The sequence below is a fragment of the Eubalaena glacialis genome, chromosome 4 (assembly GCF_028564815.1).
Source record: "Eubalaena glacialis isolate mEubGla1 chromosome 4, mEubGla1.1.hap2.+ XY, whole genome shotgun sequence".
NCBI lineage: Eukaryota > Metazoa > Chordata > Mammalia > Artiodactyla > Balaenidae > Eubalaena > Eubalaena glacialis.
In genome coordinates this window covers 125,291,024-125,316,214 of record NC_083719.1, presented here as the reverse complement: position 1 = coordinate 125,316,214, position 25,191 = coordinate 125,291,024, and the positions used below count along the sequence as shown (strand labels likewise).

At 35.1% G+C, this 25,191-nt stretch overlaps 1 protein-coding gene across 1 annotated transcript in view; it reads right to left on the bottom strand.

Annotated features, from left to right (window-relative positions):
* SPINK5 (serine peptidase inhibitor Kazal type 5) overlaps positions 1–4,595 on the bottom strand; it is a 75,179-nt gene extending 70,584 nt beyond the window's left edge. The window contains 2 exon segments of the mRNA XM_061188308.1: positions 3,184–3,209; positions 4,541–4,595. Coding sequence (XP_061044291.1) covers positions 3,184–3,209; positions 4,541–4,595 — 81 coding nt within the window.
* Between the last annotated feature and the right edge of the window lie 20,596 nt (positions 4,596–25,191).

Sequence of the window (25,191 nt, the reverse complement as noted above, 5' to 3'; positions counted from 1 at the left end):
AAATCCACTGGTCCTTTAAAGCCTTTGTAATCTATGTTTTCTTTTTTTTTTTCTTTTGGCTTTTTGTTTTGTTTTGACTTTGAAAAAACAAAGCATAAAGATCCCTGTACCAGAAAAAATAAGTATATCAATCAAGCCTTTGCTCCAACTCTGACATATGCAACCTCTTCCAAAGGACAGATTATAGAATTCTATTCAGCCTCCTATATCTTTATAATAATCATTCAGTTAATCAACCCTTACGAGGATACTATACTTTTCTGGGTGTCACGGATACAGCAATAAATAAGGTAGGAAGGATCCTTGCCTAAATGGTGCTTACCATCTAATGGATAATGATGTAACTAACCTAGCATCCTATAGACGGGAGGCAGTTGGTAGCACTTGCAGAATGAATGATTAATGGTGAAGAAGAATAAATAATTTCAGAGACCAGCCCTAGGAAATTTCGCTAAGGGTGACCTACTATAACATCTCTAAGATTATTATCACCACCCAGTGATCTTATCTGAGTAGCAGAGCAATAATTTCTGGCAACAGACTGACAACTGGGCCTCTTGAGATCCGTGTCTGGTCTCTGATTCTATAGTATCTTACGCCAGTATTGCAAGTTACTGCTTAGCTGGCTGGATATAACTGATTCTATAAAGTCTAGATAAAAACATTGTCATGGAATCAGAGAACAGCCTGGTGTCTCTGTAATAGAAATATATCCCTTGTGAGGTAGGTCTTAAAGAAAGTGCTGAAAACAAAGATTCATAACACTAGAATGAAGCTTTAAATAGTTTTTAGTGGTCAACTGAAAAAGAACATTATCAATCAAGATAATTCCTGAATTGGACTTCTCCTATGTCATAATTAGAAAAATACCTAAATCCTAGAAAGACACACTTATTTTTATATGAATGGACAACTGAGTCCCAGAGAACAGGTTAAGAAATTTGTTCACAGTTTGTAATTAGTAAAGATGGAACTTGATGCTATTTTTCTGAGTTATGAGGTTATCCAGTGTATTCTCTTGGGAAATAGGAAAAGGCCATAAAAATTGAAATCAGCAGTTGTGTTTTTCTCTGGGAAAAATGAAATAGCCTCCCAATGACCATAATAGAGAGGGCTGAAACAGGAACAGGTCTGGACCATAAAGGAATCCTGAGTTGGTGAGATGACTTCTCAGCAACCGATTACTTGCAATCTAACTTCCAGTCTTTGGCTCATTTTTGTTTTGTTTTGTTTGTTATAGTTGCTCTTTGTGTTTTCTCCACTTGTCTCAGAGAAACTGGAGCCCTGTAGGGCCAAGCTCTTTCTGTTTTCCTTCACTGGCTGTGATATCGCCCAGTGTTTTCCATTTTTCCTCCCCAGGCATCATCATAAACCCCTCAGGAGCTGGCATCACCCCTGCTCTGTGTTAGAGCACTAACAAGGTTGCCGTGGCTTCGTAATAACCCTTCTGGGATGACAAATTTAAGCATATGGTAAAAATCCTTGCAGATTACTCCAGTGCTTTTCTGTGCTATTCTGGCTCATGTTTGTAACATTCAACATGTTTTTATGGTACTAGAAAGAACTTGAGCTACTGAACTTGGAAAATAAAATTTCTAGCACTATAAGAAAGACTAAATTAATAGTTTTCATTTCTGACAAAATATCCAAAGACTATGATCAGAAATATTTCCAGATAAATAATTACGTTTTATATTCTTTTTGCTTATGCCAACATGAGAGGTGGCTAAATTTCTGCTTTTAAAATGTTTTTCAGTGAAATAGAGTTCAATAGTATGAGAAATATCAGTGCAAAATTTGAAATATCCACCGAAACTACTACCCATTATCATAGACACTGAAAAAAGAAAATTATGGCTTCATGCTCAGTAAGATTTACACAATACCCTTCTTTTTCCAATATGAAATATCCAAATGAGCATGCTGTTCGATTCTCAAAAATCCAGGCTTTTTTTCTACCCTACCATCCCACTCTACTTCTGCAATAGAAGTTTCTGAACCTCTCTTTAATCAGCAAACTTAAATGAAATAATAGAGACTATAATGGAATTCTCTAGAATATTCCTGTAAGTTTCTTTTCTAAAAAAAAATGTAACAATAAAATACAGCAAGAGTATTTTAACCACATTTATAAGAGTTTTGGTGTAGAAAAGAATCTTTTTACTACTTTATTCTTTCAATGTTTGTGGTCTTTGAGAAACAGCAAATATCTGCTACATAAGTAGAAATATTTTCAATCTGAAATAAAGGCACAGTTGTGTGTGTGTGTGTGTGTGTGTGTGTGTGTGTGTGTAACTGGCTCTTTCAACGTGCCTTTCAAATAGATTAAAAAATGTTTAATTTCTATAGAAAATGATTCCTTCATTTCTCAATCAAAAGATCCCTAAGAGTTGGTACAGACCCTTCCAGTGTCAGGGCCTCTGCCATCACAGGTGCTTCTGCCTGGTCTGCTGTGAGTTACAAGTAACTTCATGATTCACTCCCACCTCACCTTTAGATCCATGTTCTAATGCTATCTTCTCAGAGAGAACTTACCTGACTATCTCTAGAAGAACTGATACCATCTCCATCCCCAGAAATTCCTGTCTTCCATCCTGTTTTATTTTTCTTCTAGCACTAATCATTATTTAATGTAGTATATATTTTACTAATTTACTTATTAACTTGTTTGTTTTCTTCCACTAAAATGTAAGCTCCATGACAGCAGGGTTCTTTTTTGTTTTTATATCCCTGGCATCTCAAACAGGATCTGACATACAATAGATGCTCAGTAAATATGTATTGAATGAAATATATACACTGACTATATACAAGATACAGACGGCCCCTTTTTGCATAATGATCACAAGAAAACTTATTTCAGCTTCCTATGTGTATCATGACTTTTCAGCTGTTAAACTGAACAATAGTAATTCACTAGTGTGTTTGTTTATGGAATTTTAAAGCACTCCTTTAGTGTGGTAGATTGCATCTTGCAGATATCCATTATCATTAATACATTGACTGGTGTGTGTGTGTGATTCATGTCTTGATTCATAAAGACCTGTTTCTGTGTTTTTAACAAAAGCTATTAGTACCCATGAGTATAATATATCTGTATTATAATATGAAGGTGTTGGCCACAGAACATTTTTCTTTAGGGATCTTGGAATGAATTCAATGAAGAGCAAAAGCAGGACTAACCTGATTTTCACCTTCACTGGCAGCATCTGGGACAAAAATACAGAAACCAAAGTTAAGGGAATGTAAAACATTTAATAAGTAAAACAAACAATGTACTGAGTGTAGTATCTTGCTTATTTTAATGGCAGTGTATTTTAAAACCACAAATTGATTTGAACACATTAAAATTTACCATGGCAAATGAAGTGAGGGCACTGCACCAGGCAGTATATACAGTCACAAAGATCTCTCGCTCATAAAGTTCCAATTACTTCGAAAAATAATACTTACTCATATGCTTTCTGACCCCCTCAAAATATCTAATTTCTAAAAGATCCTTTCAGAACAAAGTATTGCAGGCCTCTTTTAAAATTATAACATAGTACACCTATCAAATATATCAATTATAGTTTTAAGGTATAGTGTAGCATACAGTTTATATCATATATATACATAAAATTAAATTTTCTGAATTCTTGTAGCTCTGCCTCCTCATTATAGCCACAAAAATTAGAGATCTGGTAAATATTAAGATTAATTAAAATCACAGACTAATATACTCTCTCATTAACAGACTTTTTTTGTACCTATACACTTTTTTTAGGAAAGTGGGCATCATTTGTGTATAATGGTCTCCTCACTCTCCATCTCTGAGGTTTCCTTTTAAAATATGTAAATGCTTCATAGCAGGTTAAGTCTAGGCAATCTTGTGTTCCCTTCAAATTCAAATAGCAAAAGCAAAAACCTACTTCCTAGCTCCCATAGAAGTCCCTTACCAATTAGATGAAATATTTTCAATCCATTTAGGATTTGAAAACACAAAAATAAAATTTGCTAGAAAGCACTACTGCTTTAAGATAAAAACAGATGACTGAATTTGATTTTTTAATGTTTTATTTACAAATATAGTATGAAAATATACATATTAAGTACATCTAAGTTTTAAATATCTGTTATACACATAATTCATATCAGCATCAATTCATAGGCTTAATATCCTATATATGTATAATATATATAATTCATATTGTTATGAACTTTTATGTTTGGTGAGGGGAATACAGAGAAGAATCTATTAGCTTTTCAGAATTAATGTTGAATTAATGGAAGGATTTCTGATGGATAAAAATTCAGATTATCTCAATCTACTTGTCATTTCTAAAGATAACATAGTTATAAAACCACATATGTAATTCTTCAAAACTCTATGTCTGGCAAGGTATTTCAGGGATATATATATATATATGTGTGTGTACATATATATATATATATATATATATATATATATATATACTGAAGAGGGAGGGAGAGAGACAAGTCCCTGCCCAGAGCTTTGGGATGTGTGGCAAGAGGCTCAGACTACAGGTAAATTGCTCACCTTGTATGAGGCAAAGAGCCAGGGTCAGAAGCATTGGCACTGTAGCTATCTTCATGTTGAAGATGATGTAAGTTGGTTACACGTCTGCTCCTTGCATTGCTCACCAGCTGGTGCTCTAAGACTGAACCCGTGGAGATGCAGCTCACTTTTATAGTATACTGTGGGTGACACCCACAACAACAGCCAAACTGTAAAACCAGTTGTTCAAGGTCATGCTAAACTTAATACACCACATCAATTTAGTTTCCATCTTTTAGGATCCTGTCAAGGTGGCAGATTTGAACAGATACTATTTCTAAAGTATTTCTAATGTGTTTTCTAATTTCTAATTTCTAATACTCCATAATCCTATATCAGAACTGAATTCCTCACCAACACCAGACACATTTCCTCGTAGACAAACATGTTTCTAACTCAGCTCCCTTCATAAGTGGGAGGGGAGGGAAAAAGAAGACAGATGGGTTGTCCTACAAGCCAAGTAAAGATTTAAAGATTTCTACATCTGAAGAAAGCTGCTTATAGCAAGAGCACCTAGGATTCCTTTTGCTTCCATCTGCATCTGTTCTAAAGTGTCTCAATTCAGTGTCACAGACACATATATAAGTTAGAATTGATGGGATCAAAGCCCTTTTAAATATTGTTCCAGAAAACTGATCTAAGGCTATACAACGCTGATATCATGTCAATATTCTGAATCCCATCAAAGCTAGAATATTTCCCTTTCTTTTTTTCATGAATTAATTTCTTTCCTATAAAATATAATCATTGGTCTCAAGGTCTGTGCTATTAGCTTTATTTCTTTCCAGTGGTTTAGTGAAATTAGTGACCATGGAAAACAAGTTCAAATTTCATTACTATCACAGGCTAGAAAATTGACTATCTTAGCTTAATGGAAAAAGAATGGGACAGGGAGTCAGAAAATTTGTCTCTATTCATGTCTTTGCAACTACACAGTGTAATGGAAATGAACCTGGCTTTGGTGCATAATATATCTGGGTTCAAATCTTGACTCACGAGTTACTAGCTATGTTGTCTTGGGCAAGTCACTTATTTGCTTTCAGCCTCAGTTTCCTAATATGTAAAATAGAGATAGTAAAATTATATTGTACAGTTGTTGTAAGAGTTAGAGGTAAATCGTGTGTGTGTGTGTAATGTTTAGAACAATTCCAAGCATATGTGGTAAGTTTTATAGTTAATGATAGCTGGCCTTGCATTTTTATCTCATTATAATGATGTGATTTACTAGGTAATTTCTAAGACTCCAAGAAAAGTCAACATCTCTTAAACGTGGTCCACAATGACAGATTTAGGTTTACTCGGCATAGAAATAACAATCCCAAAACATTCTGAAGTAAAATCAAAAAGTCAGGATATAGGTTCTCTTTTTCATCCTATCATTGTGTTCTAAACCATGACACCTGAAATAGATCAAAGTATTAGCCATCTAAACTTTGCCAAAGCCATTGCTAGGTTTCGGTCGTCACTGATGTCTGTAAAAATCCTCCTCTGCATAATGACATACCAATACTAATTTTTTAATCTTCCATTTGCTCTGTTAGACCATATGAAATGTGTCCCAACCACACACTCTGTTATTGATGGTAGAAAAGTTTAATGCCTTACAATAGAATTGGTGACTGTGTACTATGCTCTGATGAACACCACATCTAGCCCAAATGGACAGTATTCCCAGGAGTGGAAGTAGTGATAGGGTGTAACAAAAGAACCAAAAGATGATTGCATCTCTAAAGTATCCCTGCTATGAGGAAAGGTTGAAGGAGTTGGTTTCTTTCTTACTGGAGAAGAGTTCCTTACTACCACCCAGAACCTTCTGAAATGATGAATAAGAGGATTCAGACTGATAACCTCTTCCAGGAGAATAAGATGGTCAAGAGAAGATTCAGTGAGCACCCCCAATACTGGAAGTATGTGTCAGCTGGCTCTTGTCATCAGACCTACTTCTGCATTTCATTTTAGAAATGTAAATCCAGAGGTGATTAAACATACACTCTGTTAAGCACTCCTTATTTTTGAAAACCATGGACTTTAAATTCAAATGAATGGGACTGAGGTTTTAGAGAACTGGGTTTTGGGTTAATAGAGTACTTTTATATTAGGTTATCAGAGTACTTTCCTGAAATTCTAAATTCTATTTTTTTTTTGCCAGCTCTTTCAATTATTCACCAAATGTGTAAAACCCTTTTTCTTCTCATTAAAAAGGAATGGAGTTAGGTTGTAAAAAGTATAAACTTTACAATTCAAAACATGTATCAAGTGGCCCAGAATCTGAATTCACATCAAGGATATTGACACAGAGTGAAGAGATAAGAAAAATATAAAGTAAACAAGATTTTGTAGATCAGTAATGTTACTAAAGACAAAGGTTATTTCCAAAATCCAAAGTTAGCAGATCATTGTTCAGATCTTCTCTTTTTCTACGCTGAGATATCCTTGATGATCACAATAGTTTAATAAATAATTATAGTCCCTTACAATTAAATCACCTTCCGCATCTTTCCAAACAATCTGTCATCCATTAGCTCTCATGACTTGTTTATGCAATGCAGTGACGCAGCAGAGTAGGTGTTATTGTCCTTTCCTTACCTGCCAAAAATGGTGCCATTAATAAACCTCAGAGTAGGAACTAGCTTGGATGGTAATACCAGCCTTGCCACTTTCTCACCTTTTACACCCTATGTGGCCATCGCATAGCATTTCAGACAGTTCAGAGAGAATCCGGACGTTAACAGCGCTTTAAACTGGGTTCAACATTCTACTGCTAACGTAGTCCTTTCTGTTTATCCCCTGCTCTCACATTCACACACACACAACCATAAACCCCTAATGACAAAAAGAATTATGTTGTGACCATGACTGAAAAAGTATATGTCCTAACAGTTCTTAGAAGATGAATTAATTTCTTTTTTATTTTAATTTTTAATTTCCTTTCCTAAAATTCTCATGTTTTCCCCCATTAATTTAACATGTCTGTATTCTCCTTTTTTGAAAGACACTAACTGGAAAATAGCTTTTACCCCCCTTCTTATCTTGAAATGTCCCATTAACAGGTACCTTTACTCCTTCTCTGGGAGTTCCTTTCTGTTTGTCTAGAAAGGCTGAGAAACTATAAAGATAAGCATATCATTTTATCTAAGAACAGGATGAGATGGGCATTCTTTGATCACTAAGCATACAGACCCTACTATTTATAGATATAATTGTTGCTTATGTTAGATTAGGATTAAGAAAACAGGAATGTTTTAATACCTAATTTTTAACTGTATTAAATTTTATGTATCAGGTTATATTTTGTTCTTAAATACAATATCCAGCTTCTCCCTACAGTTGATGCGACTGGAACTCCTATTCCATGACCCTACACTATCCATCACTTGAAAATTCTGTACATTCTCAAGTCTCCTAGGATTCATTCTGACTGTAGAAAACAAGTTTGTGGAGCTACAGTCCTTTGGAAAAAAAATCACAATGGATTAATTCTGAAGTAGCTAGTATAATGAGTTTTGGCAAAAAAGTAATGCATATTTTACAGTGAAATATTTTTATGTGTGTGTATATACAATAAGAAGAAAACTGTTAGATTTATAAGCAAAATTAGGAAAAGGTGGTATATATATCTTTATTAAATTATTTGTAAAAAAATATAAAATTTTCTATCATTTATGGTGCACTTACTAAGTGACAGGTACAACAATAAAGAGTAAGTATCATTTTTTTCTTTTTTTACAGGTTAAAAAATGGAGGTTTGGTGAGCTTCTATAACTTTTCCAAGGTCATACAGCCTGTAAGCAGTGGTCTTTGCAAATGATAACAGTCAATGAAAATAAAGGCAGTGAAATCCAGAGTCCAAGCTCTAAAATAACACACACTGTAGTGACCATACTATTTGCACCTATAACTAGTTTATCTCAGACACTTCCTGTTATAGACTGAACCGTGTCCCTCCAAGATTCATATTTTTAAGTCTTAAACCCCAGTATTGCAGAATGTGATTGTGTTTGAGGAGAGGGCCTTTAAAAAGGTGATTAAGTTAAAATGAGGCCGTTAGGGTTGAGCCCTAACCCAAACTGACTGGTGCCCTTATAGGAGGAAATTTGGATGTAGAGAGAGACACCAGGGATGCCTGTGCACAGTCACTTACACCAGGCCACATGGTTTGTAAGCAGTCAAGCTGTGGCTCACATCTAGGTTTTAAGACTTAAAAATTTCATTCAAACAAGTAGCAAGTTAAATAGCACCAATCATTGTGTCATACAACAATCTTGATTCACTAGACAGAAAAAAGCAGTAAGGATGAATAATAAATCAGAGAATCCTCAGGTATGGGACCAAATTACCAAAATGTGATTTAACAAGTTAAAAATATAAGTCCAAAGTTAGATGTTATGGTATTCCAATAGATTCTATAATACTCCCCACATGAATACAACAAATATTTACTGAATGCATACAATTATCTGTTATCATGTGGGAGCCCAGCGTTAAGCTTGTGAATAAAATAGATGTGGTCTCTAATCTCTAAGAAAATATAGTCTAGTAGAAGAAGTAGAAAATAATCATACATATCATTGTTCACCTGAATCTGTGAAAATCTTTTAAAAACGATGCCCATAGAGTAAAACTAGCATATAATACAGATATTTGGCCTCTAGAAGGGAATTCCCTGATGATACTCTCAATTCTTAAAAAAATAACCTGGGGTTAAAAAGGTGTATAGCCTTCAATCATCTGAAAAATTCAGTTAATCAAAATGAATCATTCCTTGTAGAAAATAAACTTACAGTTACCGGTGGGTAAAGGAGGGGAAGGGATAAATTGGAAGACTGGGATTGACACATACACACTACTGTTTATAAAATAGATAACTCATAAGGACCTACTGTATAGCACAGGGAACTCTACTCAATACTCTGTAATGGCCTATATGGGAAAAGAATCTAGAAGAGAATGGATATATGTATATGTATAACAGATTCACTTTGCTCTACACCTGAAACTAACACAACATTGTAAATCAAGTATACTCCAATAAAAATTTAAAAATATATATTTTAAATGAATCAGAGAATGAAATTTTGCTGTAGTAATTTATCTGAATTTTAGTTTCCACTATATTACTAGTTAGTTAACTAACACTATTGGGGGGGGCAGGAGTTATTTAAAAGTGAATTTAAAAGTGAATATAGAAATTTAAAAATGAATATAGAAATTATTTTGCATTTAGTGGGTTTTTTGTTTATTTTGAGTGACACCTCCCACATGATATTAACGCATTTCATCACCACGTCCTTACTATAAAACACCTCTATTTAAGAAGGTATTTTTCCAGAAAGTAATTTTAATATTTCTGAGCAAGAAGCTGTAAGTAGTGTACATTTATTTGTTATCTACATACACAACCTTGGAAAATGCAATAACCAGCTTTAGTCTACAGTGTAAGATAGGGATTATTTTTTCTCTCACTTCTAGATAGAAAATACTACTTATGCTTCTGAGAAGTATTGTAAAACTGTATAGGAAATTATTTAAGAACTCTATGCAGTTACTAGCATTAATAAAGGCTATTAATATACTTATTGTACTTATAGAGCAATTGCATATAAAATTTATTTTTATAATAGGATAATATTTATATAATAATAGAGTACAATACTAATTTGTACACAATATGTATATATAAAAATATTTATATACTGTCTATATTTTATATATTTGATCCTCACATTAACTCTTTGAGGTAAGCAGATAATATCTTATTTCCATTTCATGGTCAGTAAAACTGAAAATCAGCATGGTTGAATGATTTTCCTCAAGTCTGTTAGCCATAAGTGGAAGAGCTGTGACAGGAATTCAAGTTTCCTGATATATATATATATATATATATATATATATATATATATATATGTATGTATTTGTTCTGATATTTTTTTTCACACTCTCCCATATTTAACAGAGGTCTAAACACAAATTCAGTGAGATTAGGATAGGAAAGAAGACAACATGGAAAGAGTACAAAAGAGAGGCATGTATTCAGAAAGAAAATAAAGAGAACAGAAGGACACCAAATATTACTGAAAGAGAGAAAAAATCAAGTTTGAACCAATCTTGTCGATGAAGGGCAATATTAACATGTAAAATGCTTTACAAATTACAATTTTTAATACATATTCTCATTTGGGCCTCATGAACAACCTTTTGAGTAGGTTGGACATACATTATTGCTAGCATCCCCATTTTATTAAAATTTAGAGAGATTTTTCCCAAAGATACAAACAATAAGTGGTGAAAGCTGGAATCAGACAGAAGTCTACTCAATCAAGATTCCATTGTCTTTTCCCTATGCCCTTTGGCTTTTTTGTTTTTTTTTTGGAAGATCAAAGTTTATTTACTACCTGCATACAAAAACCAACCATCGAACAACCAAAATCAAAAAAAAAAAAAAAAAAGGAAAAAGGGAAAAAAAGAAAGAAAAAAGGGGGAAAAAAGAAAAGGAAAAGATACTCTACTGAAGACTAATGTGTAGTTTATACAGAATAAACCTTCTGGAACACTGTGAAAGATGCTTGAAGCTTTCATAATTTCATTAGGAAGAAAATGATGAGAAGGCAAATAAGAAAACTAAAATACCTGAGTTATTTTCTGAAAAGAGAAACAAAAAAATATGTATGCTAAGGGATACACCAGGTTTTGTTTTGTTTTGTTTTTAAGGATAAGATTTCCACTTCTGGCCAAGATGCAGTAACAAGGAAAGAATATTTCCTCCCACCTGAAACAATAAAAGAAAAAAATTAGTTTAAAAAAAAAAGCTACATGAAACAATAGTTTTCTGACACTGGACATTAGATAATGCAGGTCATGATCCTTGGGAGTGGGAACAAAACCCAAGTTAGCTCTACATTGCCACAGCTTACTGTCTATAGTTTCCAGTCTGTTGAATAGAGAGAGAAAACACAGGTAGAGCACAGCAGTCTCCCTGAGATGAGGATACAAAGCTGAGAGTTGAGGAGACCAAGGGAGGTAAAATTTACATGGCATGAAACCAAGAAGAGAGAACTTCAAAGAGAGATTTGCAGCAAACTGTCCACCTAGAGTCTTCAACTGAGTGATAGTCAGTAACTGTGTGTGAGAAAACTACTCAAGGCTGTGGAAAAAGGGTGCTAAGAAGTAGAGGGAATAATATCCACAGTTAAACAGGAGAGGAGATGGCTTGTGTTCCCACCAATCAAAGGGAAAAACCTGTCATTCAGTTAGAGATCTGAGAATGGTATTTCCCTAGTAGTGAGAAAAAATTAACCACAAAATGTTGCTCTGGTTCCACCTAACAAAGCTTAAAAGCAAGGCTAGAAAGGATCAAACTATTTTCAAGTAAATTTACTGTGTCCCAGCACAAACCTCAAGGACATTTAGAGGAAAGAAAAATATTCATCGCTGAACAAAGTAAACATAAAATGACTAGCATACAATCCAAAATTACCAGACAAACCAAGAAACAGGAAACAGAATTTATGTTAAGAAGAAAAATCAATCAAAAGAATTGACTGGACTCATGATTCTAGCCAAAAGAAAGTAATAGGAACTGGAGTTACACTGCTGCCTGCAATAAGTAAACAAACAAATAAAAACAAACAGATAAAATATATGAAACAATGGTTTTCAAGATACTGGACAACAGTCTCTTGAAATGCAGACAAGTGATCCATGAGAGACAGTAAACAAACAAGCTGAGACTTAAAATTGCCCCAGCTTACTGTCTTAAGACAATTTCCAAGTCATAGAGAATGAAGGAGAAACTCAGGCACAGCCATGCAGCCTCTGTTAAGGAGACAGCTGAGATTCCAGAGAGATGAAAGCAGCTGGAATTTACCAAAACAGAATACTGGAGATGAGAGAGCTGAACAGAGTGAGTACCCTAGAAATATGAATAACACTTAAGGATTCAGCACAGTATTGATTACCAAAGGCACATGACATAACTATTCAAGACCAAAGAAAGATCCATCTGAAATAATTAGAATAGCACCCTATGTTCATACAGGGTCAGGACTAGTACCTGTTCCTATCAACCACACTGGAAAAATCTCAAAATTCATAAGGCATTGGATAGAGTACTCAAAAGGGCTATGTCTCAGTAGTAGGGGATAATTAGTTCTAGCCTGAATATTTCTCTGGTCCTACGTAACAAATGGTAATAGCAAGATCCAAAAGGATACACACACTTTTCCTAACAGAACTGTGTCCAAGGAAAAAATTTAAAATTATTTATAGAAATACAAAATCATTCACTACTCAATAATATAAAACTAGCAATGTCTGGTATTCAATAAAAAATTACCAAGCATGCTAAAGAAGCAAGAAAATATGAAGAGCAAGAAAATAGTGAGGAGAAAAATTAATCAATTAAAGCTAACTCAAAACTGTTACGGATGTTAGAATACAAGGACATTAAAACAGTTATAAATATGTTCCATATATTCGAAAATATAAAGTAGAAATATGGAAGACATAAAAACAAAATACAAATTGGACTTTGGAGTATGAAATGAAAAATATACTAAATATGATTAATGATAAATTGGATGTCATAGAAAAAAAGATGAATGAATATGAAGACATATGATATAAATTATACAAAATAAAACACAGAGAAAAAAATTTAAAGACAAGAGCATCAGTGAGCTGTGGGACAACTAATATAAGAAGACTGATATAAGTGTAATTGGAGTCCCCAAAGGTAGGCCTGGGAAGGCAGAAAAAATATTTGAAGTAGTAATGGCCCCAAATTTTCCACACTATAAACCAACAGGTCAAGAATCTCAATGAACTCCAAGCACAAGAAATGTGAAGAACCTATACCAAGGCACATCATTATCAAGTTGCTCAAAAACAGTGAGAAAGAGAAAATCTTCAGAGCAGTTGCAGGGGGGTGGGTGAGTGGGGCAGGGAGAGAAGGCTCTGTTATATACAGAATAATAAAATTAGGAAAACGGCAGATTTTCTCTTTGGAAATAACAAGTAAAAACACAGTGAAGCAACATCTTTAAAGTACTGAAAGAAAATTCTGTCAATCTAGAACTCTATGCCCAATAAAAACATCTTTTAAAAATGAAGGTGAAATAAAGACTTTTTTATGTATAAAAGTTAAAAGAATTCATCCCTTACTCCATACATTTACTGGAAGAAATATTAAAGGAAGATTTTCAGGCAAGAGAAAAAAACATACCACATGAAAATATGGATCTACACAAAGGAAAGAAAATCATTAGAAAGGATAACTACATGGGTAAATATATGAGAATTTTTCTTATTATTTAAATCTCTTTTAAAAATAACTGCTTTAATAGTAAGAACTAAAGATCTATAGGTAGTAAATGAACAAAGGAGATGTAATGAAATCATAAAATACTTGATTTATCCAAAAGCAGAAAAAAGGAAAAAGGTAACAAGAAAACAGAAAGGACAAATAGAAAACAAAAAGATGGCAGACTCAACTCTGACCATATCAATAATCTATATTATATTTAAACATATATATTTTATGTAAAATATATATTAAATGTAAATATATTCTATATAAATGTATTAGACACAAACATATGAGTTATATGTCAATATGTAAATTAAAAGACAGATTGTCAAATTAGATAAAAAAGGAAAATCCAACTATTTGCTGCTTTCAAGAAACACACCTTAATAAAAGTAAAAGGACGGGAAAAGATATATGATACTAACATTAATCAAAAGAAAGCTTGATTGGCTATATGAATATCAGACAATGTAGATTTCAGAGCAAAGAATATTACCAGAGATAAGGAGAATCATTTCATGATGACAAAGATACCAATTCACCAAGAGGACATTTTTACCACTCAAAGTGTTTGTACCTAACAAAGGAGAGGTAGTCAAGAGTTACAGAAATTACATGAGAGAATATTTCTTATTGTTTCATTAGATGAAAACCAAGCATTCATATGTTTATAAATCATAGTATCTGTTTATAACTCACCGTAAGCCAGAATTGTTACTCATTGGCATTTTGAATACTTAGGAAAGTCTTGAAATTCTTTATGATCTAGCAGAAAAAAAAACGTTTTACTCCACGTAACCCAAGAAAGTAAAGCTAGAACCTGACTGAAGTTAGTTAGAGGCTGTTATGACTCCATTGAAAGGGGAAGCTCTCTAACAATGAAATCTGTCCAGATATTAAGCACATGGTTGCCTTGGAGAGATTGTCTTTTATGCCTTTGGAGATGGCAGAAAAACCGTAAGTAACACTTAACAGATCACATGCACGGGCTGCTACTATCTGGGCCTAGGGTAGAATAAGTGGATTTTAAACTATAAAATTTGAATGCTATGTAGAAATTAACTAGATGCAATGAAGATAAAGATGGTATAGGATTAAGAAAATGTTCAACACAGAGATTTGAAATTAAGCATTTTTCTCTTGTATATTTATCTATAAGGATATTAATGCCAATCAAAAATTTAGGTCAATATCAATTTGTAGGAGTCATGTTGAATTTCAGTAATTGAAAGCTTGAAAACCATAGGTGCTGGAAGTAAGGAGAAAAAAATTAAAATAAAAAATTTTTCTACGCTAAGGAATCTAGCAACCTGGTAAGGAAGACAATACTTGCCTCAAATAATTCAATAGAATATAAAATATTTTTTTAAATTAATTAATTAATTTATTTATTTTTTGGCTGCGTTGGGTCTTCGTTGCTGCACATGGGCTTTCTCTAGTTGCAGCAAGCAGGGGCTACTCTTCGTTGTGGTGCACGGGCTTCTCATTGCAGTGGCTTCTCTTGTTGCGGAGCACGGGCTCTAGGCATGCGGGCTTCAGTAGTTGTGGCACGTGGGCTCAGTAGTTGTGGCTCCAGGCTCTAGAGCACAGGCTCAGTAGTTGTGGTGCACGGGCTTAGGTGCTCCACAGCATGTGGCATCTTCCTGGAGCAGGGATCAAACCCGTGTCCCCTGCATTGGCAGGCGGATTCTTAACCACTGCGCCACCGGGGAAGTCCCAAACTTAAAATATTAAAGTGTCATAAAATAAGTACAAATGAAGTGTCCAGGAAAGATATAGTATTTCTATCTGGAAGATAGTAATGATTTTTTTTGAAAGATGTGGACTTTGGATTGGGTGGGCCTTGAGGCTTGAGAATATTTGAACATGTGGGGATGGGAATGCAACTGATTTTTTAGCACAATGACATACGCAAAGTTCCAGGAGCAAAATAATGTGGGGTCTCCATGAAAGACTATGTAATACCTTTTGACTGCATCAATATATGAGAAAGTAAAGAGTAGAAAGCAATTTTAGAAGAGTGGGATATCAGAATGTAGCTAAAATAAACGATGGTGACCATCAAATGCTGGCAAGTATTTGGAGAAACCAGATCTCTCATATGTTGCTGGTAAGAATGTAAAATGGTGCAACCACTCTGGAAAATAAGTTGGCAGCTGCTTAAAAAAACTAAACATGTACTAATTTTACTACCCAGCAGTTGCACACCTGGGCATTTATCCCAGAAAGATGAAAACTTATATCCACACAAAAACCTGCACACAATCATTCACAGTAGCTTTATTTGTAATAACCCCAAATTGGAAACAAGCAAAATGTCCCTCAGCAGGTGAATGGTTAAAGAAACTTTAGTACACTGCACCATGGAATCCTATTCAGCAATAAAAAGGAATTAATTATGTATACATGTAACCACTTGGATGGGTCTCAAGGGCATTATGCTAAGTGAAAGAAGGCTATCTCCAAAACGCACATACTGTAATTCAATTTATATAACATTCAAAATTACAGACATGGAAAACAAATTAATATTGGCCAGGGGTTAAGGATGGCTGTTGGATGGGGAGTGGGGGGTGTAGATGAGACTATACTGAGGTAGCATGAGGGAGGTCTTCATGGTGATGGAAAATTGTATATCCTGATTGATGTGTTAATTACACAAAACTACACATTCGATAAAATAATATCGAACCACACACACACACATTTCATCAAAATCAAATTCCTAGTTTTGATTTTGTAGTATAATTATGTAAGATTTAATTATTGGGAGAAATTGGGTAAAGAGTACACAGGACTTCTTTGTACTATCTTTGTACTATCTTTGCAAAATTCCAAACAAAGTTTTTAAAAATGTAGATTACAAAATCCTATGTTCTTTCTATAAAGTTTACCATGTACTTACCATAGGACCCAGAAATCTCACTCTTAAGTATTTACTCAAAAGAAAATTAAAACATATGTTCACACAAAACTTATAAAAGAATATTTATAGCAACTTTGTTCATAATCACTGAGAAACAGACATGATCCAAATGTACATCAATTGGTGAATGGATTAAAAAAAAACTATTGTACATCCTTACAGTGGATTTCTAATCAAGAATAAAAAGAAATGAACCTTCTCCAACATGGGTGAACATCAAGAACATTATTCTAAATTAAAGAAGCCAGATACAAAATTCCATTCATATGAAATGATATTTATTATGAAATAAATATTTATTAATATTCATAATAAATACATAGTTATTTATTTACTTGGCTGCACCAAGTCTTAGTTGCAGCATGCAGGATCTTTAGTTGCAGTTGTGGCATGCGGGATCTAGCTCCCCAACCAGGGATCGAACCCGGGCCCCCTGCATTGGGAGTGCAGAGTCTTACCCACTGGACCACCAGGGAAGTCCCCATATGACATTTTTAAAGTGACAAAATTACAAGGGCAGAAATCAGATCAGAGGGTGCAAGGGGCTATGAATCAAAGGAGAGGATACAGGATTGACCACACAGGTGCACATGAAAATATTTTGAGGTGATGGTAGTTACATAAGTGATTGTCAAAACTTATGTAACTGTACACCCAAAAGTTTAAATTTTGCCTTTATAAATTTCACTTCAATAAACTTGACTTTGGAAAAAAATTGACTTTCAATATCATACTATTTTAAAAACATTTATACATTTAAGTATTAAGGAAGATAGAAATGGATTTATAAGAAAATCCTAACATTTATTATCTCTGGTGGAATTACTTATGATTTTTTATGTTCTCCTCTTTCATTTTCCTTGTCTGATAAGTGTTTTGTACCAAGTAGGTATTATTTTTAAGAATAAAAATGCTATTTCTATAAATTTGTTAGGTATTTTTAGGGCTAGATAGAACATTGAAAGTCATCCAACTCCCCCCTTTAGTTTACAGATGAAAATATGAGGGCTAAGACAAATAGAATGATTTTTCCTAATTATTTCAATTAAAACCACACATCCTCAGTACCTTCATCCCCTAAGCGATATGATCTAACTGCAAATGTCATGATTTACTTTGATGGGTTGGGGGAGATTTTCATCCTTCCAAACTCCCACTTCATAATGCTAAAGCAAAGTGTCTCGGGATTTTCCTGGACCATCTCCTGGAGGTGGATCCCAATAGTGTCTGGACAGAGAAGATTACTTCTCCAATCTGCACCACAGGAGACAAGCAGTTTTTGGAAATGTGTGACTTGCTAGCATTTTGATCTCAGACAAATCATGATAAGAGTATCATTCACTTGACAGAATTGTTGAGCAGACTGACATGATTGTGTAAAAAGGCTAAAGCAACTATTATTATTGGTAGCTGTTCAATTTATACATGCTGAAGTCCTTCTTGAGAGCCAAAGGAGATGTAACTTAGAAGTGTTGGGCTTTGGAGCAATGCTACCTGGGTTTAAAAACTGGCTTTTTTGCTGTGTAACCAGGGACAATTTACCTAAACTCTGTCTCAATTTCTTCACCACTAACCTGCGAAGGGTAACATGATTGCCATGAGGATTACATGAGGTAATTTATGTAAAGCCTTTAGATAGTACCTGGCGTATGGAGAGTGCACAGTATTATCTGTTGTTAGAAAGGTCTTCTTGTTAGCCTGCTGGCTACATTGAATTAGAGATCACAACAGGGAAATCCACTTCCGGGTCTTTTAAAGTATTGAATATTTTGTGGGAAGTGCTAAAAACCAGTGCTAATTTTAGGGGTACAACTAATAGCCTCCAGGGTGAAGGAGTCAATTCCTCATTAGTGCCCCTTCCTTTGGACAATATATTGTACTTCAGGTGGTGCAGCTTTTGTAAGGAATTGGGTCACCCTCAGTGAACAATAGCCACACATGGCTAGATGGACTGACAGGTCATCTGAGCCATCAAGAAGTGACACCTTGGGCTTCCCTGGTGGTGCAGTGGTTGAGAATCTGCCTGCCAATGCAGGGGACACGGGTTCGAGCCCTGGTCTGGGAAGATCCCACATGCCGTGGAGCGACTAGGCCCGTGAGCCACAATTGCTGAGCCTGCGCGTCTGGAGCCTGTGCTCTGCAACAAGAGAGGCCGCGATAGTGAGAGGCCCGCGCACCGCGATGAAGAGTGGCCCCCACTTGCCGCAACTAGAGGAAGCCCTCGCGCAGAAACGAAGACCCAACACAGCCATAAATAAATAAATAAATAAATAAAATTTTAAAAAAAAATGCGTTGATACAACCATGTCTCACTTTAAAAAAAAATTAAAAAAAAAAAAAGAAGTGACACCTTTTCAAATAGTTCAGAAAATCAAATAGCTCATTCTAAGCTCTTAAATTTTCAAACATTTTCCCTCCTTAAAAGAGAGGAAATGTCTTATTATCCAGCAAGGGATGAGACTAGAGGGAATGCGTTTTCTTACCGTTACCCGTCCCTCTTATGCCTTTAGCTCATTTGCAAGTTCATGAATGAAGTCAAAATAGTGTTTGATGTGGAATTAGGAAGTCTGTGTTTTAATTCCAGTCCTCACTTTTAGCTGAAGTGAGACAGATTGCATTCCTAAACTACTAATGATGTGAGGCACATTGGGAAATGAACAAAGAGGATGAAAAGAAGGTAGGCCAGTTAAACTGTACTGATGAAATGTATCAACCAATATAATAAAGATATCTTCACCGAGGATTTTTAAGATAGTGAAACTACTCTGTATAATACTATAATGGTGGAAACATGTCATTATACATTTGTCCAAACCCATAGAATGTACAATATCAAGAGCAAACCCTAATAAAGATATAGTTAAACAGTACTAGTGGAAGGACTCATGAGCTATAAGGTGCTAAGCAGAAGCTAGTTGCTGTTCTTGGTGTAGATTGGTATTATGTGCCTCAAGCTGCCTCAACTCCTATTTTATCAGGAATATCCACTTAAAAGGCTAGTTCATTACATCTCAAAATTTCAAACAATTATGTGGGGTTTGGGGAAGAAGAGAGGGAAGAGCTAACACATTTTTTGGCCCCTAGATTAATGACTATATGCAATTTTTAAATTAAAGTTAGTCCTTAAAAAATACAATTTGTCATCATCTGGGTGTGGTTGCATTATAAGATGCCACTGCTGTGAAGGTGGCTGGCAGTGGCACCAGGCCAAATCCCTTGTGGGTGTGGAGACATCCAGAGTAATAAAGTAGCACTCCACCCTGTTGTCTTGTTGGCTAATTAACTGGTATGCTCTGAAAACAACTCTTGGGAGTCAGAATAATCTCTCATCTTAGAGTTGTGATGCAATGGGAAAATGGCAGCCTACTTAGGGCAGAAATGCAGAACATCCTCTGATGTTGGTTTTCTGGGAAGAGAGGCAAGTGGACAGAAATGGGCTCTGCAATTCCCGTGGAAGTTCACTCTTGATTCCTTGCCCACTTGGCGTATGTTTCTGAGCTCAGCAAAAGGTGCCTGCATAACCCAAACAGCCTAGCCCCAGGCCTCTTCTCCAGAGGTGGAAAAAGTGAATATCATCTTAGGGTCAAATAAATGCCTTTGCCAGAGCACACTTTTTTCCTTCCATTTCTCATGGAAGTAAACAGTGAGAGTAGACATGGGGTGAATCCTGTTGCAAAAGGAAAAAAGAAAGACCGAAAACCTTTCAGGTCAGGCCCTGGCAAGAAAACACACTTAGCTCTCTTGAGTGTCCAGTCTTTGAGAGAGTTCAATACCCAAAGAACCAGGTGTATGTACATTTATGAATAGTCACAAACTTATCATAGTCTTTGAACAGGAATGGGCTGTGGTGTATTCTAGTATATTCAAATATCTTCATTTTATCAGTAAGTCCTGACAAGGGGAAGCCATAGATTCAGGGACAAAAAATTAGAGACTGGCCCAGCTGGAACTCATTTCACTTCTCCTGACTCCTAGCCCCATGTGTTCTTCCCAAACCACAACTTTTTCAATCACTCACTCATGCCTGATTTGGGGATTGACTCTCTTTTTTTATCACCCTGTATTCCAGGGAACAAACTCAGACTCATATATAGTATTTTATGTAATGGGGTTTGACCGCTAGTTTACATTTTTATTAGTTCTAATCTATTTTAAATAAAGGCAATTTTGCCCCTCAGGGGGCACTCAGCAATGTCTGGAGACATTTTTGGTTGTCACATTTAGGGATGTTCTACGGCCCCTAGTGGATAGTGGCCAGGGATGCTGTTAAACATCCTGCGATGCACAGGACAACACTCCCCACCCCAACAAGGAATTAGCCAGTCTAAAATGCCAACAGAGACGTTCAGAGACTCTACTCTAGAATTATTAACCAGAATTAGCTTCAAAGCTTCATTAATTATCTTGGTGATTATACAGCTGATTCTGGAACAAGGGATTCTGCTATGCCCCCAGAGGGTATAATGTACTGATAGAAAAGCCAAGTGATACTTATTTTTTAATGTCTTACAGGATTGGAAAATTTCTTATTTCTGATTTTAAAAATCAAATCCTCGCCTGAGTGTAGAGTACATGAACAAATGTTGAATCCATCAATAACCCGTTTTCACCAGAGAAAGGACCACTTTCAAAAAAAGATGTAGAATACTGGACATTTTACTTTGGCCTTCTTTCTGTTTCCTCCATGTTTTCCAATCATTATTTTGTCATTAGCATCTCCAGAACTGAACTTCTCTTAGATCTAACTTCAAGACCCTTTCCTTCCAAGGATCTTTTTTCAGTGACTTTTCACCTTTGATGAAACTTCACCAAGCTACCTAGGAGTTCACAGTTTATTTCTATTTCTGATTCTCTTCACTGTTAAAACCATGGTCTACCTTAAATTTGCATTCCAGAGAATGCTTTCCTATCTCCCATTCTTCTTGCTTCTTTAGAACTTTCCTAAGTGTCTTCTGTTCTTTCTTTGGAGATTGCAACATTTCTGTCTTTGCAACATGTAATTCAATGTTTAAACAATAAAATTTGTTAAAATAAGATCTTGAATATAACCATAACATACATAATACATAAAAGTGTTTTGTTTTCAAGCAGAGATGGGAGGACAAATATGCCTCACCCAGCCTCCCCTTTTATTACAGGTGCAGAAACCATAAGTTTTAAAATCTTGGAGAGGGGTACCTGCAAAGAAGTATGTACTTATTTTATTGATCAAAATGAAAGAAGAAAAAAGTATAAACAGTTTGAAAATAACAACGATGCGAAGTGTGGACTTTTCACCCTATTTTCCCCCTGCATCTCAATTGCTCGGAGGTATCCTAAATCTTGTATCTGTTGAAAATTCCTCATGTTGTGAAGAATTGTATTATCCTCATTGAATGCATTATTCAGATTTGCTGCCCCTTTTCTTCATTTTTAAAGACCACTTCTCATTTTCCATTAGCTCTATCAAAACTATTCATTCACTGGGCTTGCTTCGGCAGCACGCATAGTCAAACTCATCAATTCGCTGAGTCATTACTGAGCATCAATTTCAAAGTCAGTGGAAGTTACTGAAGATGAATCAGATAAAAGTCTTGCCTTCAAGGGTCTTGTAATATAATAGAGTAGACAAGGCATATGCCCAATATAGCTTTACTTTGAAATAAAAAGTGATAACTGCCAAAAGATAAAGTGGCATGGGAATTTAGAATGAAAAAATTTACTATCAGCTGAAATATTAAGAAAAGGATTATGGGAGACATGAAATTTGAAAAAAAGCCTTGAGAGATGAATGGTCTGAACACATAGATATATGAGTGAGGCTCAGGAGAACTATATTTGGAGGAAAAGTAATATTGCAGAGCTTAATTCAACTGTAACAAAAGGTAACTGAAAATACTGATAGATACAATTATAAAAGGATATTGGGACAAAAATGTAAAGGGCACAATACCTGGATCTTGGGTCTCATTCTGCTTTATCTCATGGCTCTTTCTACATGATTTTTTTAAACATCAAATATTTTATAGGAAGTCTGTATACTGGATTAATGTTCTATTAAAGAAAATCTTGGTTACCTATTCTGCTTTAAATATTTGCTGATATGGACAAATTTTGGCATGTCAAATTGAAGAGTAATCTGATATACCTTCATAAGTTAGAGAATATAATAAGTGGAAACTTATCACCTACATATAATCAATAAGGAAATATTATTTAAAAACTTGGCCAAAGGTAACACAAATGACATTTTAAAATGAAATTGAATAGGCAATTTTACTGGAAATGAGCCAAGCTTTATGTGTAATATTTTGAAAAAAGTAAAATGAAAAATTATCAAATTTGTTTAAAAAGGATACTGCAAGCTCGTGGTTTTAAAATATACTTGTATATCTATATATCTGTATCTATCTTTACCCCTCTCTCTCTCTCTCTGTCTATCTGAACATTCAGTCATGATAACAGTAACTATGACAAATGCAACAACAGATCAGTGCCGCTAAGAAAAATGTTGCCACATGATTTTCCTTAACAATACTGATTATCACACTGAAAATACCTGGCATAGGAGAGACATTGGAACTGGAAATCCAGAGACACAGACTACAAACTTGGTTCCTAATTACAAGTCATCTGGACTTGGACAAGCTACATTGTTCTCCTAGAACAAAGATTACTCATTTATGTCGTATAGAGAATAGACCAAATGTCTTCTAATTTCAAATGCAATAATAATAGTAATTTTGTCTTCCTAGATGCATGACATGTCTATGAGGAAATTTCCCCACCTGATTTATTTGAGGAAAAAGAAGCTCTAGACTATTCTTTGAGTATAGGAAGGCATGGCCACTAATTGGACAAAGGTGGACATATAGTCCAAGGGCAGTCAATCCATAGGCTGCGAATACTTTGCTTAAAGACTTCTGCATAAGAGGGGCAATGGATATTATTTTAGGTAAATAATCCTCTATTTTAGCTAAATTCCCCTGATAGAGTTTGAGTGGTACAATATGGAGAGAATCAAAATACTGACAAACAGAAAAAGAAATAAGACACAAAAAAGTAGGCAAGGCTAGGAGAATAGTGGAGTCAGAAAAACTAATGAAAGGGTTGGCAAGAAAATCTATTGTTCCCAGAGATGAAGGCAGGGGTTCGAAGTATTGCAATTATATTGACACAGTTGTCTACAAAATATGGAATTCAAAATTGTAAAATTACTTATTAGAGAAATGCAAATCAAAACTACAATGAGGCATCACCTCACACAGGTCAGAATGGCCATCATCAGAAAATCTACAAACAATAAATGCTGGAGAGGGTGTGGAGAAAAGGGAAGCCTTCTGCACTGTCGGTGGGAATATAAATTGATACAGCCACTATGGAGAACAGTATGGAGGTTCCTTAAAAAACTAAAAATAGAACTACCATGTGACCCAGCAATCCCACTACTGGGCATAAACCCTGAGAAAACCATAATTCAAAAAGACACATGTACCACAGTGTTAACTGCAGCACTATTTACAATAGCCAGGACATGGAAGCAACCTAAGTGTCCATCGACAGATGAATGGATAAAGATGTGGCACATATATATAATGGAATATTACTTAGTCATAAAAAGAAATGAAATTGGGTCATTTGTAGAGATGTGGATGGACCTAGAGACTGTCATACAGAGTGAAGTAAGTCAGAAAGAGAAAAACAAATATCATATGTTAACGCATATATATGGAATCTAGAAAAATGGTACAGATGAACCTATTTGCAGGGCAGGAATAGAAAGGCAGATGTAGAGAACAGTTGTGTGGACGGTGGGGGAAGGGGAGGGTGGGATGAATTGGGAGATTAGGTTTGACGTAAATACACTACCATGTGTAAAACAGATAGCTAGTAGGAACCTGCTGTATAACACAGGGAGCTCAGCTTGGTGCTTTGTGATGGCCTACTTGGGTGGGATGGTGGCGGGGAGGGAGGTCCAAGAGGGAGGGGATGTGTGTATGTGTATGGCTGATTCACTTCGCTGTGCAGCGAAGCTAACACGACATTGTAAAGCAATTATACTCCAATTAAAAATAATTGTAAAATTACTTAACACCAAAACATGTCTACAGCAGTTCACACACTTGAGTTTTACCTTTATGACTATGCACTGATTGTAACATAATATTAAAACCTTAAAAAATAAAACTCTGGCACCTCAGCTTTGTAGGTCCCTTAAGTACATTGTCAGTTTTCCAATCGGATCATTTATTTGAACTACTTTTGGTCTTCCAAAAGCCTTTTGATGGTTCCCCTAGGATCCTTCTTTCTTCTTTTGTATTCAAATTGGGTAGAAACTACATAACTTGAGATTTACCCTCTTAAAAAAATCTTAAGTGTACTGTACAGTATTAACTATAAGCACAATGTTGTACAGCAGATCTC